Here is a 19153-nt window from a genome sequence, read left to right on the forward strand (position 1 = left end):
TACCTTAATTTCTGTTGTGGGCTGTATTTATTGGCCTCCACTGTGGGCAGCAGGTGCACATCCCTTCCCATGGATGCCAAGCTTGGCACATGGCATGTAGCTCCCCTCCCTGGGACAGTACCCCCACCCCACCCCGTGTTGAAGCTGAGGTTATGTGATGGCGCTGGCTTTGGCCAATAGAACAAGTGCGATGAGGCCTGCCCCTACTCAGTTTTTTTTTTTCTTTAAATATAGAATTTGTAAGCTTACAGAACAATCATGCTTAAAATAGAGTTCCCACATACCACCTTATTGCATTCGTGTGGTACGTTTGTTATAATTCATGAAAGAACATTTTTATAATTGTACTGTTATCAATTGTCCATTAACAATAGGGCTCACTGTGTTGTGCAGTCCTATGTTTTTTTTAAATTATTAGTTATATCTGTATAACCTACAAGTTTTAAGAATCTCTATGTCTCTCGCCCCTCTGCCATAAGACCAGCTGTGATCTAAATGGAGGCTGCTGCACAGCACAGGTCCCAAGGAGCAGACTAAAGCCGACTCAGGTGGGCATGATATGAGTGAGACACAAACCTTTTATGCCGTCCATCACTGAAATTTCATGGTGGTTTGTTATTACAGTCTAACAGCCTAAAACAACAATTTTCCACAGATGAAATCAGTATCTCTTAAATCCTATAGCTTCTATTTTCATGTTATGCCAATTTTTTAAAATTCAAGAATGGATATTGAGTTTTATCAAATGGCTTTTTAGCATCCTTTATAACTAAAATGGCGTTTTCCTTTAATCTATCAATGCAATGACTTGGATTATTAGATTTCTTAATATTGAACCATCCTTAGACTCCCAAGATAATCTTTGGTTTATGCTGGATTCCTAATACTCATGTGCTATGTGTATTGCTTTTCATCATCTTTTCCCTTAACTAGATTGATGGTGGTTTATCTTGTGTTTTAATTTTCCGAAAGAAGCAGCTCATAGTTTTATTCTAATTTTTTCCTAATTTCTATTTGTTTCTTTTATAGAAACAAAATCAGAGCATTCCTTCTATTTTTCTTATGTTTATTTGTCATTGCATTTAAAACTGTTTATGTTGGATGTTAAATTCATGTATTTTCATTTTTGTTTGTTTGTTAATACATGTATTTAGGGGTATGAACTTTCCCCTCTGCTCTGCTTTAGATGTATTCCCATAGGAAGTTTCCTAAACTTCCCTGAAGAAAAGATTCGTTGGAGGTACTTGTTAAATACAAATTTTGAGGCCCTGTCTCAACCCCCTGAATTGGAATCTCCAGGAGAGGGGCCCAAACAAGCTCCTTTAACCAGGTGTCCCAGGTAGATTCTTATGATTCGAATGTAGGAAACCGTGTTGAAAGGAGTGATAAGAAATGTTTTTATTAACCATTTTCTAGATAATCTGCACCTCATTGCATTTCTAGGGCATAGGGTTGTTTTTCTAGTTTCAGTACATTGTAATCCGAGAGTTTATACCATTTGGAATCTGATTTTTTTTTGTGGCTTAATATACAAAATTACATATGTTTTTTTCCCTTTAAGGTACTGAAAAACAAGATGTATTCTGTGTATTTGGAGTAGCCCGCATTTCATACAAACCAATTTGCTCTAACTTCTTAACTATGTAATGAAGTCTTCTGTGTACTTTTTTTTGTCTACTTGCTCTGTCATAACCCCTTGTTACCATTTTTCATATCTATTTTTCTTGCAATTTTTTCTTGATGATGTCAGATGCTGTTTTTTTCCTATTTATAAAAAGACATTCATTACCCTTAGCTTTTCATTGAGGATTAGTTGTTTCCTTTAAGTTCAGATTGTCTGATATTAGTGTCTCTACCCTTCCTTACTTTGTTTTTGAATTCCTCTCTTATGGAAGTAAGATGAATTTATTATTTAATTTTTTGGATATGCTATACATTCACATTTGTTTAGAAAACTTGTATTTTCACTCTCATGTGAAAAGACATCTCTTTCCCTCTGGGCCCCTCACCTGTTTCGTTCTTGTGTGGGGGGGGTGGGCAGCACATAACACCTCCCCACACACACAGCTAACCATTCTAGTTTCTTACACAATTCTTCCAAATCTTCTTTATGTATGCATAAATGAAGGAGACTATAGATAACTTTTTACACAAGTAACATTCTCAATAATAAAAGAAGTCCTTATATTTACCTGTATAACATTTATTGGATATAATATTCTCAACAATGACTTTTCCAGGTTGTGTTTACCTGTAGAACCCCAATATAAGAAAGGTGTACAAAAGTCAGAGACTGTAACATAAAAAGGTATGTGGAAAAAATTAGCAAACCAAAGCTTTATAAATGGACGAAGCTCTATAAAATTAATGTGCAGGTTTATGTTGCTGAAAGTTTAATCTGTACTGTGCTGAATAGCCTGAAGCCGAGTTTGAAAGAGTTATACTTAATGGTTGCCACACACACATTCGAAAAGCAGACCTTCCCTCCAACCTCCCACTCTGACCTAATAAAAGGTACCGGAGAACAATGGGCGCCACTACTTGTGCAGCCATGGACTCAGAGGATTTCTTTGTCTTTCTAATTTGATTCCCCCCACTCCCTGCCCTGTGCAAAGTACCTGTTTCTAGGCTGTGAACATACATGTATCTGTTTGTACCTAAAATGATCACAAGACATTTGTTCCTTTGTCTATATTTAAACTGCTAAATTGAGGACTAAAAAAATTTTACAGAAGGAGAATCACCAGGGACAAAGAGCTTGATTTTTGAAAATGATGTGGCAAATCAGGGGGGTTATAGGGTATTCCACCTGGAAGAGTCAAATCACCTTCAATTGAAAATTACGTTCTGTGTCAAAAATTTGGCTACCACTCTCCATTATTGAATATTGCAACTATTTTATATGCAGCGTTTCTTTTCCTAGTTTCTCTGATATGAAACAAGTCTTAAATGACTAGACAATAAGGTGCCATTGTTGTCCCAGAAGTAAAGGGGGGATTTTCTTTACCAAGGGACGGGAAAACAGCACCTTCATATATAAATAGGTGGCTTCTGGAAGCATCCTCACTGCCCAAAAATGATTTTCAGTAATGGGCTTACAAATCTTTCTTTGAGCATTACCTGTATCACTAGTGATAGGGTTTTCAAATAGATTTAAAGGGAATAGATGTTAATGTTCTTAAATTGATTGTGGTGATTATACTGAGAGCCATTGATTGTACACTTGGATGGATTGTATGGTATGCGACTAAAACTGTTAAAAAAAAAGCAAAAGAGGCTGTCCATTTGGTCCTATTTTTTGCCCTTTTTCTTTCAACTATTTTAAGTTAACCTTTATTTTCTTCCCCCTCAGATTTTCAGAGAAATAAATGTTCATTATAGAACAAACAAAAGAAATAGATGTTGATGGGACTTGTGGAACAATTCATGAGAATTTCTGCGGCCAGCTCCCTTTTAATTAGAAGCAGTCACTGGGCAGGAGGTCTATGTTGTAGAGAGGAGCAGGGCTTTGGGCTTTGGACAGGGGCCCTTGCAGGGGTTGCCATGCGAGGCAGTGGTCACTTCTCAGGCTGAGCTGGAGAAGTCCGAGAGCAGAGGTTTGATTGTCAGAGGATGGAGAAGCATCAGCACTGGGTTTGACCTGGGTTAAGGACTTGGGGTCTGGGCTCCAGTAGCCTCTGGCTTCCTGGGTGCAGCTGTGTCCATGGCCTACCACTGAGTCCTTGGGAGTGACTGGCAGCCTCACACTGGCTTCCGGCATGGGGTGGCCGCGGTGGCGGGGAGAAGGGGGGAATGCCCTTTCCCCCATCCACCGGGGATCCCCAGCTCTGGGGTAGGCGTGGGTGGCAGCAGGCCTCTGGGAGGGTTGGTGTGACGTTAATGTGTGGCTGGGGCCATCCTGGCACAGTGAGGCAGGACCTGCTGGGAGATGACGGGCAGAAGGAAGCTGTCCTGGGCTTCCTGCTCCCAGAGTGCCCAAGGGAGCCGGCCACAGCAAAAGTCCCCAGATGAAATAAGGCTCCTGAGGAAAGCCGGCGAGGGGGCAGGTCGCACTAGAAAGATCCGGCCCAGCTGCGCAGACGTATTCCTCTCTGGGCTGGCAGCAGGGTCACAGTGGCTCAGAGTGCTTGGTAAACATCCTTTGAGAGGTGGCAGGAAAACGCTCAGGTGTTCTTGCCGGCCCAGCACCAGGCTCTTTTTAGCACCAATGGGGATTACAGGCTCCTAAGAATATCCTGACACAGATCAGGGTTTTTAGCAGTTTTTCTTTCTGATGTGTTATATAGATTTGCCAGAGAACAATGGCCTACAGTTTCAGCCTGAGAATTCCTAGTAAAGTTAAGAAGGCATAAAAATGTCCCCCCAGAGACTAGCCAGGGGTGTTTCTTCTCATGGAGATTAATTTGTTGCTTTTGTGGTTTCTGTGATGTCACCCCTCATGGGGAAGCTGAAAAAATTCACACTGGGGAGGGTAGCCTCTCCATACGTATTTTGACAATGGAAACTGTTATGTATTGTTTTTCTTGGTTGCTACTCATCTGATTCCCATTGTGGGGACATAACTGTTAGGAGAGAGACTTTTAAAGGAAGGCCTAGGACTGTGCTGCTGAAGGGGGCCACTGGACCGACAAACTGGGATCTGAAATAGGGAGAAAAGTAACTTACTCAGGGCCAGCTTTGGGTCTAGGCACAATGGCTTATGCAGTGTGGTCTTCTACATCTCAAGTCAACTCTGGTAGTAATGCCTATACAGTTAAAAAATAGATATCAAATAGTCAGCTTGCCATGGAAATAATAACTATCAATTCTGGTGATTTTTAAAGCTTCCATCTATGTAAGGATATAAAAAGGGGGAGAGCAACCCCTCACCCCCAAAAGACCTGGTTATTGGTCCCTCTCCTAAGTTGTATTAAAATGAAAGTTACTATGAAATATGCTTCATTTGATAAATATTGCATCTTGGAAGTATCATTCCTTAAAAAATATTATCTCTGTCCTGTCAGGGAACATGAGAGCTCAGTTATGTTCTTATCCAGAAAGAAGCTTCATGGCCCAATATAAGTATATCAGACCGTGTAGATAAGAACGTGTCCTTGGTCATGGCCCTTGATGGTCAGGTTTAAGATCACAGCGTATCTATTCTGAGTGTTTTGAAATAGAAGCACAAGAATAATAGCTAAAAAAAAGGACAGAAAAAGGTCAGCTCACATCCTTTTACATGCTCTAGGAGGCGGGGCTAAAATGCCAGATCTGAGGATTTGAGCCTCTAAAAAGACAATGTCCATCAGAATTCCAGAACATTTTTCCATAGTGTTTGCTTTGGCCTTCATATGATCACAAAATGTAATATTGGTTACAGTAATTCTATATGTCTTTCATCAGCAAGAATTATTTCTAAAATGGCTTTACATTTTTTAAGACTTAACAATTGTATAATAAACAGATGCAGGCTGTAAGAGTTGGAACGTATTAGAATCGGGTTCCCTTCTGTGTGTGATGCCGGTTTATTTAGTTTATCCATGACTGTGGATACCATGTTGCCTGGATACAATGGGGGATGTGGGGGAAGTTAAATACTGTTTTGTTTTCTGGAAGGAAAACCAAGATTCTCAGTGCATTTTTTTCTTTCTGCTCCAAGGCATAGAAAAACCATTGAAATGACCCCAACAGAAGTCTCTATCATAAAACAGTCCAAGTGAATTATGGAACTATTTTCAGTTGCTTTCTAATGTGAGAACTAGTCACACATGACCCCGCTAGAACACAGGGAAAGGCAAAATGGCATTTTACCTTATCTGAAGTATTTTTATATTTTCCTTGTCATTTTGATACAGGCTTCTGAAAGATCTCCTTGTGCAAATGGTTCCCTAGTCAGACATTTGAAGAGTAAAAGGTTGAAGGGGCTGCTGCACAAGCCTGCATTTCATGAATATTTAGGATTAAGAAACTGATTTCCTTATCACATTCTGTGATGCTCAACTGGTAGGTTGCAAGTGTTTAAAAAAAATAGATTCAGGCTCTGTGTGAAAACCCTTTTTTAAAATATTCCTGTAGCCAAGCTGGGAAAATAAGATGCCCCAGAGAGATTTTAGTAGTAACTGATGGTTCTCTGTCTAATATATACCAATAAGGATAGCAGACAGTCTGTACCAATGAGCACAGCATTCCATTGGGTAGTAGTTTTTGCAAGCATATAGGGATTCTACCTAATTTTACATAAGTTGAACCTTAGAGTAAGAGGAGATTTTTATCTACTGAAGTGACTGACTAGATCTGGTTACTGGTTCACATCTGAAAATGGTTATGGTCCCATGGAAAGGCTCATCTATCTGTCTGAACACAGGAGCGTTGTGTTACAGTTGAGAAGACAATGTGGTAATTTGCTTAGCTCCAAACAGGACAGGGAGAGGTCTGCAGTGCCTGGGCAGTCCTTCCTTGTAGAAACACCACCTTTCCCAATCTAAATAATGTGCCGATGCCAACCCTCTAAAGGGCAGCCAGAAAAAGAAGTTCTTGGTGTTTCTATAAAGTAAAACCTTGAGCAATGCCACAAATCTCTTCTTTGCTGGCTCTCCAAATGTGCTCGTGGCTGGTCAGCTTGAGCTCAAGCTTCTGCCTGGCCTCTGTGATCCAGTTTTGTCCTGGTATGGCCACACCTTAAAGTTCCTGACTGTAGCCCAGTTTCTCTCCAAAGCTTTCTGGCCAGAAATCAGACCCTTCCCTGCTGCCCTGGAGCTTCAAGCTGCAGCCCCTTGTGGGCCCACCCCTCGACAGGAAGGGGGCTCCAGGGCCTCCCTGAAAGCCAAAATACAGTCCAGCCCTTGAGCCCCCAGCCCAGGGTCAGGGTCAGGAGTCCCCAGAATCACTCAAGTTTCCACCTGGGGTCTCTGGAGCTGGGTCTGGTACAATAACCACAGCCACGGGTAATGTAAACTGCTGGCATCAGCCTCCAAGAAAGACTCAATCAGAAACTAAGCATCCTGTTCAGGATCCCATAACATAGGGTATTTCAAGTTCACTAAAATATTCAAAGCACAACAAGCCTTCCTTCCATGGAAAACTCAGTGATGGTAAAAATGCCTACCACAGCGCACTGCACTGTAATAAACATTCTGCATAAATTAATAAGTTACAAGTACCTGAGCAAGTATACAGAGCACCATAGCACAGCACAGCACCGACGGCAGTAGCTCAAAGTTTAAAATAATGGTGTTTTTAAACATTAAAAATTCTAAAAGTTGGTACAAAAAAAACTTCAACTAGAGTTGAAAGATAGTGCAAACTTCTGTCTTCACTGTTGAAAAAAGGTGTTGGCTTGCTTCTCACTTAATATAGGTGGTGTGGGCAGGTCTGGGCACTGGATGTGGATATTTAAGAGCTGGTCTGTATCAGGAACAATCAAGAGAGCAGAGAAAAAAGTTGGAGTTAGAGGCCTGGAAAGAGACTTCTATGAACCTAGAAGCCTGTGGTTGGAGATAGCTTCTCCTGCTCAGCAGGTGGGCTTCCTGGGTCGGCTAGGCACAGGAGGCTGGGGAAGCTTCGGCTTTTGCCAGGAGGTGCAGCCAGGTCCCTTGCCAGTGCAAATCCTGGAAGGGACCTGGATTGCTCAGGGCTGCAAGATTTCAGTGCTTTACCACAAGCTGCCACTAGAGGCGCCCTTCAGGAGCATGGCCTCCCGGCCACATGCTTGCTCCAGAGCAGGGCCGTCCAATAGACAATGTGAGCCACAGCCGCAATTTAGTATTTTCCAGCAGCCGCATAAAAAAGTAAAGAAACAGGGCAAACAAATTTACTAATAAATTTCATCAAATAACTATTGAGATAGTTTAATTTTTTGTTTTGGTAGTGTTTGCAACCCAGTGCGTATTTACACTTATGGCACATCTCGGTTTTTACCAGCCACCATGTGCCTGGATAGCACAGCAGCTCCAGAGAATGGGGAGCAAAGCTGGGCAGTAGGAACCCTCAAAAATGAATGTGTGGAGTGTTCTCCCCCTGTGCAGGGCAAGACCCCAACCAGCTTGCACAGGCAGAGGTGACACAGGCAGGCCATTGCTTGTAGGCATTAAAAAAGGGGTCTTTCCCCTCATCCTGTCCATGTAAAGTAGTGTTTCTTTTTTCTTCAAATGGAACAAAAAAAAAAATATCTTGAAGGTCAATATACAAAACCACAATGAAATAATTAAGATGGTTGCAATTTTTCTCTATTTATGCAGTTGGGAATTAAACCATTGCTCTAATCATTTGACCAGCTTTATCTCTGAGATGGGTTTGCTAGGCAGCTATCTCTTGCATAGGCCAAACATTCTTCTCAAGAGTTGTAATGAGATCACTGAAGAGTGCCTTCCTTCCTCTTCAGGGATGTGGAATTAGTGACACCAGGCCTTGCCAGCATATTGCCTTTTGTTTCCTTGGAGCTCATAAAGCAAGTTTCCTGCCAAGGAGCACGTGAGCCGAGAGAGGGCTTTGGCCGAGCGGTGAACCCATCTATGTGCTGGTGAGCGTTGTCACCCTGCTGTGGTGGGGGCGGCTTATTTCCATCATGTCACTACTCCCACACTGGCCCAGAGGCCACAGAAGGTGGAGCTGGGAAGGGCACGCTGCCACCACCATTACACAGTCTGTGAGCACAAGTGCCACAGCCAGCTGGAGGCACAAAACCATAGATGAGAATAAAATGTCCTAGCAGCCAAGCAATGAGTTTTGACTATTTATTATTGTGGTAGGTTGGATTATGTACCCTACAAACACCTGTTCTTAATCTTAAACCACGTCCTGTGGGTATGAACCCCTTGCAATTAGGCACCTTTTGAAGATGTTATTTTTAGGTAGGTGTGGCCAATTGTAGCAGGGTGGTCCTTACTTCAGGTGCCTGGACGCCTCATAAAGAGAACCCAGAAGTCACAGCAGCCAGAAAGGAGAAGCCATTGCCATGTGCCAGGAGGCAGAGGTGCAGACCTGGGAACTCCAAGGAACTGCCAGCGCCAGTACCAGAAAGCACAGCCTTGACAGTATCTTGACTTTGGACTTTTTCTAGCCTCAAAACCATGAGCCAATAAATAAATTCCTGTTGTTTAAGTCAACCCATGGTGTGGTATTTGTCATTGCAGCCTGGCAAACTAAGACAAGTACCTTTGTTTTTAATATAAGTATATGTTTATATAATTTAACTTTTAATAATGGTGGGGTTTAACAACTGGTTTACAAAATCCCTGCAAATTTAATAGCTCTTGTACATCAGTGGGAGCTAGCTCGAGCCCACCCCTGGGTTAACCTCCCTGCATAAGTCAGGAAACAGGGCCATGCCTTCCTAGTCCTTTGGGACTGGCCATGGCAGGAGGACCACTTTGGAGGCGATTCTTTCTGTCACTTGTATAGAGAAGTGCCCCATTATCTGAGACTCCTACTGCCTTGTGGCCTTGTTCCTCATATGCCTCCTGTTTCAGTTCTGACCTTCCACCTGCACCTTGTATCCCGGGACCCCTTAATAGGGCAGAGTCCGCTAGGATCTGAGTGAGGTTCCTGGAGGTGGGTGTCCAGTCTTCCTGCAGTCACACCACTTGATAGCTTTAATCCCTGGTCTTTGGGGGACATGGAAAGTCCCATATCAACAAGCTTTCAAGGAACCCAACCCAGGTCTCCTTCCTTTATGATCTGCTCCCTCAGGCCCATTGGGGCATAGCACGAAGCTCCCTGGCAATGCCCGTGACTGCTGCTTTTTAGATGGGCCTAGGCACCCATTGTCTACTCTTCCCCGTTGTGGAAGTGAGGCCCAGGACCACCACTCCATGTCCTGGCAGGGTCTGCAAAGTGTGGATTGGTTCAGCTGCCCCACAGCTGTTCTGGGGAGAAACACCTACCTGAGGGGTGCCAGGTGGAGCCCGGCATCCTGCTGTCCCGGGTTCCTCCTGGCATGGCTGCTGGACCGTGTGGTCTTGCTCAGAGGATCTGCGGGCAGAGGCTTCTGAGGAGGGTTTGGCTTGCGGGTTCCCTACAGTAAACGACAGGATGGTGGATGGTCACCCATCTCTGAGAACCCCAACGAGGCCCTGACCTTGGGAACTGCTCTTTACTGCCCCCTGAATAGCAGTCTGGGGAATGGTAAGTTGCCGTGTAGCACATATTTTATTTCCTGAGTAAACTTCCTGAGTAAAATCCTCTCACCACAAAGTGGGTGTGCGTATGTAGGGGTGGGGGGGACTCATTAATCTTGCCCCAATTCTTTCTAACATTTAAAATCTGCATTCATGGCATGCAACGGTTACGCAGCTGAAATGCAGCCTTCAGGTCCTGAGCGGCTCACAGGCCTTCCAAGCACAACTCACTTGGCATCTCCCTGCCTCCCACCCCCACCCCCGCCCCAGGCAGGCAAGTTTTCCTGTGCCTTTAAGCCTCCTTTCCATTTTAATGGCCTAAAATGAGAAATTGGTGAAAATCTCTTTCAAACATCATTCATTTCTTCAAATTGCTGGAATCACATGGAATTAGCAGAATTCTGCAATTAGCAGAATGTCTGGCTCCCTAAGGGAATTCTTCGTACATCTGGTGTAGGGTCAGTTTATGGACCGGTGGTTCAGATTGCTCAATGAAATGAATTAGAACTCTTATACCATAATATCTTCTAATAATTCAAAGAAACAAACTCACTTAGAAATGGTGTCCAGAAGGGAAAACAAGACACAGTTGTTGGAGGGGTAAGTAGAGCTCTCTAGGGGGTTACCGGGGAGCTATCCCATTGAGCAGAGACAGAAACATGAACTTGGGGCTTATTCTACTCCAGGTTTTTCCAAAGACCAATGCTTTGTGACTTTTGCAAATCACTTGACTTCTCTTAAACCTCAGTCTCTCCCTCTACAAGAAGGGGTAAACATTACCTGAGTCATAGAGTGGTTAGGAGGATTAAATAAGCTTCCAGCATAGAAATAACAATTACTGATCAAAATTACGATTTTGAATCCCCTCATGCCACACATTTAAAATGTCTTATATGAGAAAAAGAACAAAAAGTACACAAGAGTAAAACCATCTGCCACTTATTGTCACGCAGTCCCCTAGGTTTCCCATGAAAGGAGGGTTTACTGGAGCTGGCCTGGGAAGTCAGGAAGTGTGGGACATGTCTCTCTTCTTGGGCCCAGGGTGAATACTGGTGTTGAGATCCCTTCCCTCTCTGTTCCTGGGAACCCAGAAGCATTCACAAATGCACAGAAAGTCTGCAAGACTGGACCCTCAAGGGAAACTGTATCCTACTGAACAAATGATTTATTTTCATAAGACCCAGTATTCTCTCCAACCAGGAACACAATGATTTTATGGCCCTTGAGTTGAATTTCTCCAAGCACTCATCCCACAATTGAATTTCCTCAGCATTTGGAGCTCAGTTGAACAAATGCAACAATATAGTCACCATTTAATTTATCTTTCTAGAGCAAAGGAAGCAACCACCAGAGTTTGTAAGGGAAACATGCCAAACTGGAACAGTGGGCAAGTAGGAAGAGAAAGCTTAAAAATTAGGTTTCTATATCAGTTCTCATTAAAGAAATATTAATAAGCTTCAGAATAGAAAACAGAACAAGTTCCTAAACTAAGAATAACAGCCATATAATGTGCCTTCAAGCATAGACATAGAAGTCAGGCTGTTTTACCTACTATTTTTTTTTGGGTGCATGGGCCAGGAATCGAACCCAGATCTCCTGCATGGAAGGTGAGCATTCTACCACTGAACCACCCATGTACCCAAGTCAGGCTGGTTTGTTTATACTTTCAGCCTAGCTCTGTACTTACTAGCTCTGTGAGCACAGGCTCTAACCTCTAAGCTGCAGTTTCCTCAGTGGTGGAGAGGGGGTGGCAGTTGCTGGGAGGATTAAGTGAGATATTGCCCCTAAGGCTTCTTGCACAGAGCCCAGAAGCAGTGGGTGTTAGCTAGTGCTGCTATTCTCCTACTGCTATTACTGATGGAGTGAATTTACCATCTAAAAGTGCTATCACTAAACCTACAAACTTTGGGTGATAAACTAAGGCAATAAATCAAGCTTCATTTTCTATAAGGTGGCAGGAAAATAAGAGCATGATATTAGTGTGCAATGTACAAATGAATGCAGAGATCCATAAAACTGAAAGGCTTTGGGGATTCTATAACTTGTGACTACATGATACCAGTTTTGCTGCTAAGCATGAGAAGTACCTAGTCTCGTCAATAAAGATAATGTCAGGTTTTTATTACAACACTGAAGAAAAAGTGAGATAAGTGTTACAACATGTCACGATATATTTGGATTTACTATGGAGAAACTTGGCAGATAATTAGGTTGGCCATTCATTCTGGTTTCCTTGGGACATTCCCAATTTATGCTTATGGTCCTGCTTCATTATTAATTGCCCTCCCCTCAAAGTGTTCCTGGTTTAGAGGGTCAATTATATAGTCACCAGGATGATGAAAGCCCCAGCAGCTGAGATGTCGACGGGAAGTTCTGACTTCAGATGCTAGCCTCAGCACAGGCACCTGTCTCCTTCACCCTGCCAGGCTCAGATGCAGTTTCTTTTTCTTTTTCTTTTTTTTTTTTTACATGGGCTGGCACCGGGAATCGAACCCGGGTCCTCTGGCATGGCAGACAAGAATTCTTGCCTGCTGAGCCACCATGGCCCGCCCGTCAGATGCAATTTTGAAGGAAATACAGAAGAGGTTGTATGTACAGATACCACAAAGGCAGTGGCGTTGGTCAAAGAAGCTGTGACCTCACTTATCTGACATCATGCACAGAGGTGTAGAACCCACAAAATATAAAGCCCCAAGCACCAGCTGCTACATGCTTAGACCTTGGAGGAAGGAGTGGAAGCTCTGTGCTGCCTTTTTTTTTTTTTTTTTTTTTTTTTTAAAGGAAAGACAGAGAGAAGGAAGGAAGGATAGAAGGAAGAAAGGGAAACATTTTTAAACATTTTCTTGTTTTTATTGTATTCTGTTTCTCCGTTTTTGTTACATGGGCTGGGGCCGGGAATCGAACCGAGGTCCTCCGGCATAGCAGGCAAGCACTTTGCCCGCTGAGCCACCGCGGCCCGCCCTCTGTGCTGCCTTTTAAGTACAGCCTTTCCTACTGCCTTTGTCAAACCTGAGACTGGGCTTTCCTAGAGAAGTCCAGTCTGCTCTCCAACAACCATCCAAAAGGAGTCGAGATGGCACTCCAAGCTCCAATGAAGCTTGACTAGTTTTCATTGCAAACAAAGAACAGGGAAGTTAGCCCCCATTCTTCTCCCCTCTCAACCTAAAGAGACTGGAGAAACCTCTGGTTATGTTTACATATTCAGGATTGGCCCATTTCTCCATTTCCTGTTCATATTCTAGCAACAGTTACATATCTCAAATTTTTTAGAGGTTTGAAAAGAATTTTTAAATCCAAATACAGCCCTTTGCCTTAACCTTTATCATAAAAAATTCTTATCAACTTCCTCATGATAAGCAAGAGTAAACAGTCCTACTTATCCAGGGAGAGCATCAGCAGGAAGACTGGATGTCACCAGAGAAAAATACCAGAGATACCGCCGAAATCCAGGAGGAACTCACAGGGGGGCTGGCATGGCACAAACATAGCTGCCCATTAAGGCTCTGGGCTGGTGGAGAATATACGCTTAGAAACAGCACCAGCGACACCTGGTTCCGAGGGAAATGTCTCAGTTCCTTTTGAATCTTGATTCAGAAAAAGTAGGGGCTACACAAATCTGTTCCTTTCAAAGAAAACTTTTACTCCTGGTTGTTAGATGTCCCTGACCCCTTCTTTCTGAACCTGCTGAAAACATTAAAAATGCAAAATCAAGAGCAAAACTCCATCTTTGAGGAAAACAGGGAAAACATACAATCCAAACTAATAAATGTGCCTGGGGTGCCAAGTGTGCCAGGCTGAGGAAAAGCCAGGAGAAAAGTGGTCACCAGTGCCCCCCCGGCACCCCTCGGTTGGAACAGGAGCTGGGGTGGGCAGACAACTTGGGGTGTCAAGGCTGAAGAGGGGCAGCCTGGCCATCTGCGTAAGGGTTGGAGGAGGGGGAGTGGGGCAGGGCCAGTCATTGACAAACAGGGGGCGCTGAACCCCTTCGGTGGGCCTGACCCTGAACACAGGTTCAGCCTTCCCCCAGGTATGCTGCAGCTGTTCGCCAGGGAGAAATCCCTTCCTGCAAAGGATTTAGACACATCAAGCAAAAATAACAAAAGAAAAAGGAAGGGAACATAATAAACAAAAGGCAAACTAAGAACTCGCTCAACAAAAATGTATAAGTAAGGAAATGAAAAGAAGCTGGCAAAGCTCAACAGAAAAGCGGAATAAAAAAATAAAACAATGGAAAAAACCCAAAGACCGAGACAGCACTTGGACCAGTGGGGCTCCCGCTGGAGAGTAATTAGAAAAACAAAATGAGGGGAAAGTTCAGAAGGGTTCTAGGGCAACTGATAAAGATAACAAAGGCAATATGATATTTACATAATTGACATCACTTCAGGGATCTGAACAAATGGAACAGAAAAAATAACCACATTTATTTTAAACTTTCTTGAAACGCAAGAAGATTCAAATCTCTAGATTGAAAAGATACACTGATTGCCTTGGGGTATGAATCAGCCTCATCAATATTAAGACATTTCCAGTTACAGCTACTGTACTTCAAGAAAAACAATCATATAGAGAATCCAGACCAAAACAAGTCACCTACAAGGGGAAAAAAATTAGGCCAGCTTCTGATTTCTCCAGAGAAGATAGAGGATCCAAGATTTTAAAAAGTCTCAGAGAAAGAAGTATGATCCATTAATTTTATACCCAAACTGCCATTCAAGAATTAAAGCAACAGCTAAATATTTTGACATGTAAAAATTCAGGGAAATTATACTCCCCAAGATCCATGCTTGGAGGAAATTCCATAAAATGGACTTTACACAACCAGGAGAGGAATGAATATGTGGCAAAAAGATTGTCAGTGAGCTTGAATCCATTTAAAGTAGACCTATAGCTCAAAAACAGAAAAAAGGGGTGTGGGGTGGGGATTACAATTTACAGAACAAATGTAAATGTTATAAACCATAATAATAGAACTAATGGAAGTTGGGAGGAGATTTTTCCATTTCCAGCCACATGGCAGGCTGGGTTATTTTGACCTTTTCTTTCTAAAACCACTAAACTATAAAATATGTTTTAAAAGTTTTCTCTGGGGGAGAGGTGATGGGAAGCCATGCTTAGTGGGTATGAGGGTTTCCTTCTGGCATGATGAAAATGTTTCAGAAATAGATGGAGGTGGTAGATGCACAACTTTGCAAATGTGCTAAAAGCTACTGAATTGGACACTTTAAAAATGGTTAATTTTATGTGCATGAAGTTCACCTACAAAGGAAACAAAACAATACCAGCCACATGGAAAAAAAGTTTTTCTTAAAAGCATCAGAGAGCTACAAAATGGAAGATATAATCAGGCTAAAACCTAAGTGAAAGCAGAAATCCAGAAGTAAGTATTATGCTGAAGTTGAAGGCCTTTGCCAGAGTGGGAAAACCTGAGATTCAGTTTTGATTCCCTTTTAGGGTGAGGGTGACAGGAATTAAAAGACTGGATCAGCTCAAATGAGTTTAGTAGGAGACCATTCTCTTCCTGGCTCTTCCATGTAGAGCTGTTCTCTGCAAAGGATAAAAACATTCTGGAAGTAAATGTATCCCACTTCCTATTCCTGGGGTACTGCAGGTGCTAAGTAGATCAAGGTAGGAAAATAAACCCATAACCATAATTATCACTGTGAGGACTTGGAGCCAAAATCACATCACATGGATGGTTAATAAGCCCTAAACTATGTAAAGTGGTCCCAAACTGATACTGCCCTAGGACACATGTTTCTCTGGAGAAACACACCTTTCTCCCAGACCTCAAAGACTATAGATGATTTTATGGAAAAATGAGCTGCACAACAAAAAGCAAGGAGCCATGAATCAGAAGCAATAGAAACTTCAGCAGCACATACCCAAACACTTCATATTTTGGAATTATTGAAACAAATTTTCTTACTGTATTTGAGGAAATGAAAGAGAAGCTAGCATATGTAAATAAGAACAAAAGAGAACATCCAGAAACAATATTAAAGTAAAACACACTTGGGTATAAGAGCAAATAGACTGAAGTTAAGTGTAGTTTGAGACCTTTATGCAGAGTAAAAAATGCAAAATGCTATATAGTTTTTGGATAAATATTTATTTAAGATATTAGAAAGCTGCTATAAAAATAACACCAAACTTGGTTCTGAGAAGACGGTGGAGTAGGGTAGGCTGGTTTCACCACTACTTCATGGGGTAACAAGAGAAGGAACAGCAAAAAATGACCAGGAACACAGTCCCAGAAGGTGAGTGATTGAAGAGGGCCTTCTGCCTTTTGTGGGGAGGTCCTGGTAAAGAAAGTCAGGAGAATGGGATGGGGAGAGCAGGGTGAGTCTGTCTGGCTGTGACCCTGCCAAGGGCAGGCAGTGATATGTGGGGAAGTGTGGATCCAGGGGAGCAGACCATCACTCATGGCTTCACAGCCAGCAGCTCCCATGGGGAACTCAGAGGCATGCCTAGCCGCCCACCACAAAAAGCCGTGCCCACTGGTGCCATGAATAGCTGTCCCATCAGTATCTGTGGGCACCAGGTGCTGCGATCAGCTGCCCCATTCCACGTGCTGGGAGCAGCACCCCAGCTGCACACGCCATCTTGCCCAGCTGGTCACTACAGTCAGGGGGAGGTGGGCCTAAGGGGAGGTCCTGGTTCAAGAGTGCCCTCTGCTGGGAAGACTAGCAAACTCCCTATCTGCCTAGTTTTTATTTTCTTTCCTTTTCTTTTTTTTCTCTTTCTCTTTGGAGTTCATTCCTAATATATCTTGGGGTGTTTTCTTCTGGCTTTGGGGCCTACTATTGCTGCAGTGTTTTGGGTTTTTTTTGGTGCATGGGCTGGGAGTTGTGCCCAGGTCTCCTGTGTGGCAGGCAGGTGTTCTGTCACTTAACTACCCATGCAGCCCTGCCTAGCTTTTAATAGACATTCAAGTAGGATTGTGCCTCCTACATGAGATGTAGGTTTTGGTTTAGCAGGGACCTTCAAAGCAAACAAGTACATACAAAACTTTAGATGAGTGAAGGAAACCAACTTGCAAAATAACGTTATTGAGATAATCAAATGTCCTGAACACAACAGAACACCACAAAGCACATGAAGATCCAGGCAGAAATGGACCACCAAATGGTCAAAACACCAGAGGGGTCATAGAATATGGAACAATTACTCAAGGATATTGATAAAGAGATAAATGATATCAAGAAGACACTAGAAGAGCATAAAGAAGAATTTGAAAGATTAAATAGAAAAATAGATCTCACAGAGATGAAAGATACGTAGACTAAATTAGAAATATACTAGAGACACAAAATAGAAGATTTGAAGAAGCAGAAGGAATAAGTGAGCTAGAAGACAGAACAATTGAATGAGAGCACACAGAAGAACAAATGGCAAGAAAGATGGAAAAATGAACTGGATCTAAGGGAAATGATGGACAACAAAATGTATGCAAATATAAGAATCACCGGTGTCTCAGACGGAGAAGAGAAAAGGACTGGGAAGACTGGTTGAAGATATAATGAGAACAAACTTTGCAACCCTCATAAAAGACACAAATATGCAAATCAAACAGGCCCATCAAACCCCAATTAAAATACATCCAAATAGGCCTATTCCAAGACAATTTTAATCTAACAGTCAAATGTTGAAGAGAAGCAGAAAGTCCTGAAAGCAGCATGAGAAAAGTGATCTATTACATACAAGGGAAACCACATAAGACTGAGTTTGGACTATTCAACAGGCACCATGGAAGTGAGAACTCAGTGGTATGATATATTTAAGATCCTGAATGAGAAAGGCTTCCAACCAAGAATTCTGTATCCAGCCAAGTTGACCTTCAAAACTGAGGGAGGGATTAAGATCTTCAATGGCAAACAAAGACCCAGAGAATTAGTCAACAAGAGATCTGCCCTACAAGCAAGACTAAAGAGAATCCTGTCAGCTGAAGAAACAAGGCAGGAGAGGCAGTCTGGAGGAGGGCATAGAATTGAAGAGTACCAGTAAGGGTAATTTAAAGGATAAAAAGAGAGAAAGGGAAAAGAATATATAGATATGACAAATAAAAATGAAATAATAAAATGGTAGATTCACAAACTGCTTTTACAGTAATAACTTTGAACATTAATGGACTAAACTCACCAATTACAAGATATAGATTGGCAGAATAGATTTTAAAATAAAATCCATCTGTATGCTTTTACAAGAGACACATCTTAGACCCAAAGACACTAATCAATTGAGAGTGAAAGGATGGAAAAAGATATTCTATCAATCTGTAACCAAAAGACAACAGGAATAGCTATATTAATATCAGATAAAATAGACTTAAATGTAAATAAGTCATGAGAGACAAAGAAGGACACTGCATATTAATAAAAGGAACAATTCGCCAAGAATAAATAACAATCATAAATGTTTATGCTCCAAAGTACATGGGGCAAGCACTGGCAAAACTGAAGGGAGCTACAGGCATTTCACCAATAATAGTGGGAGCCTTCAATACACCACACTCTACCATCGACGAAACAACCAGACAGAAGATCAACAAGGAAATATTAAGAACTTAAACAATGTGATAAATGAAGTAGCTCTAATAGACATATATTGATAGTTACACCCCAATACAGTAGGATATGCATTCTCCACTAGTGCTCATGGAATGTTCTCCCGGATAAATCATATGCTGGGACACAAAACAGGTCTTTATAAATTTAATATGACTGAAATTCTCTAAAGCACTTTTTCTGGCCCAATGGAATGAAGCTGTAAATTAATAAACACCAGAGAACTAGCACTTTCACAAATATATGGAGGTCAAACAACACTCTCTTAAATAATCGCTGTATCAAAGAAGAAATTGCTAGAGAAATCAGTAAATATCTGGAAATGAATGATAATAAGAATAATACTATAAGAACTTATGGGATGTGGCAAAAGCCATGATGAGAGGGAAAATTTATTACCCTAAATTCTGTATTAAAAAAACAAGAATGAGCAAACATCGAGAGCTTAAACTGCTCACATGGAGAAATTAGAGAAAGAACAGCAAACTAACC

General features: G+C 42.1%; 1 protein-coding gene across 1 annotated transcript in view; it reads right to left on the bottom strand.

Moving 5' to 3' along the window:
* Positions 1 to 2098: 2098 nt before the first annotated feature.
* The window catches only part of ADAM12 (ADAM metallopeptidase domain 12), a 357082-nt gene continuing 340027 nt past the window's right edge, over positions 2099 to 19153 (bottom strand). Inside the window, exons 23-24 of the mRNA XM_077124465.1 lie at positions 9861 to 9991; positions 2099 to 7383 (exon numbers count right to left, since the gene is read on the bottom strand). Coding sequence (XP_076980580.1) covers positions 7323 to 7383; positions 9861 to 9991 — 192 coding nt within the window. The 3' untranslated portion in view covers positions 2099 to 7322. The remainder of the gene's footprint in view (positions 7384 to 9860; positions 9992 to 19153) is intronic.

Source organism: Tamandua tetradactyla, chromosome 13, assembly GCF_023851605.1.
Source record: "Tamandua tetradactyla isolate mTamTet1 chromosome 13, mTamTet1.pri, whole genome shotgun sequence".
NCBI classification, from domain to species: domain Eukaryota; kingdom Metazoa; phylum Chordata; class Mammalia; order Pilosa; family Myrmecophagidae; genus Tamandua; species Tamandua tetradactyla.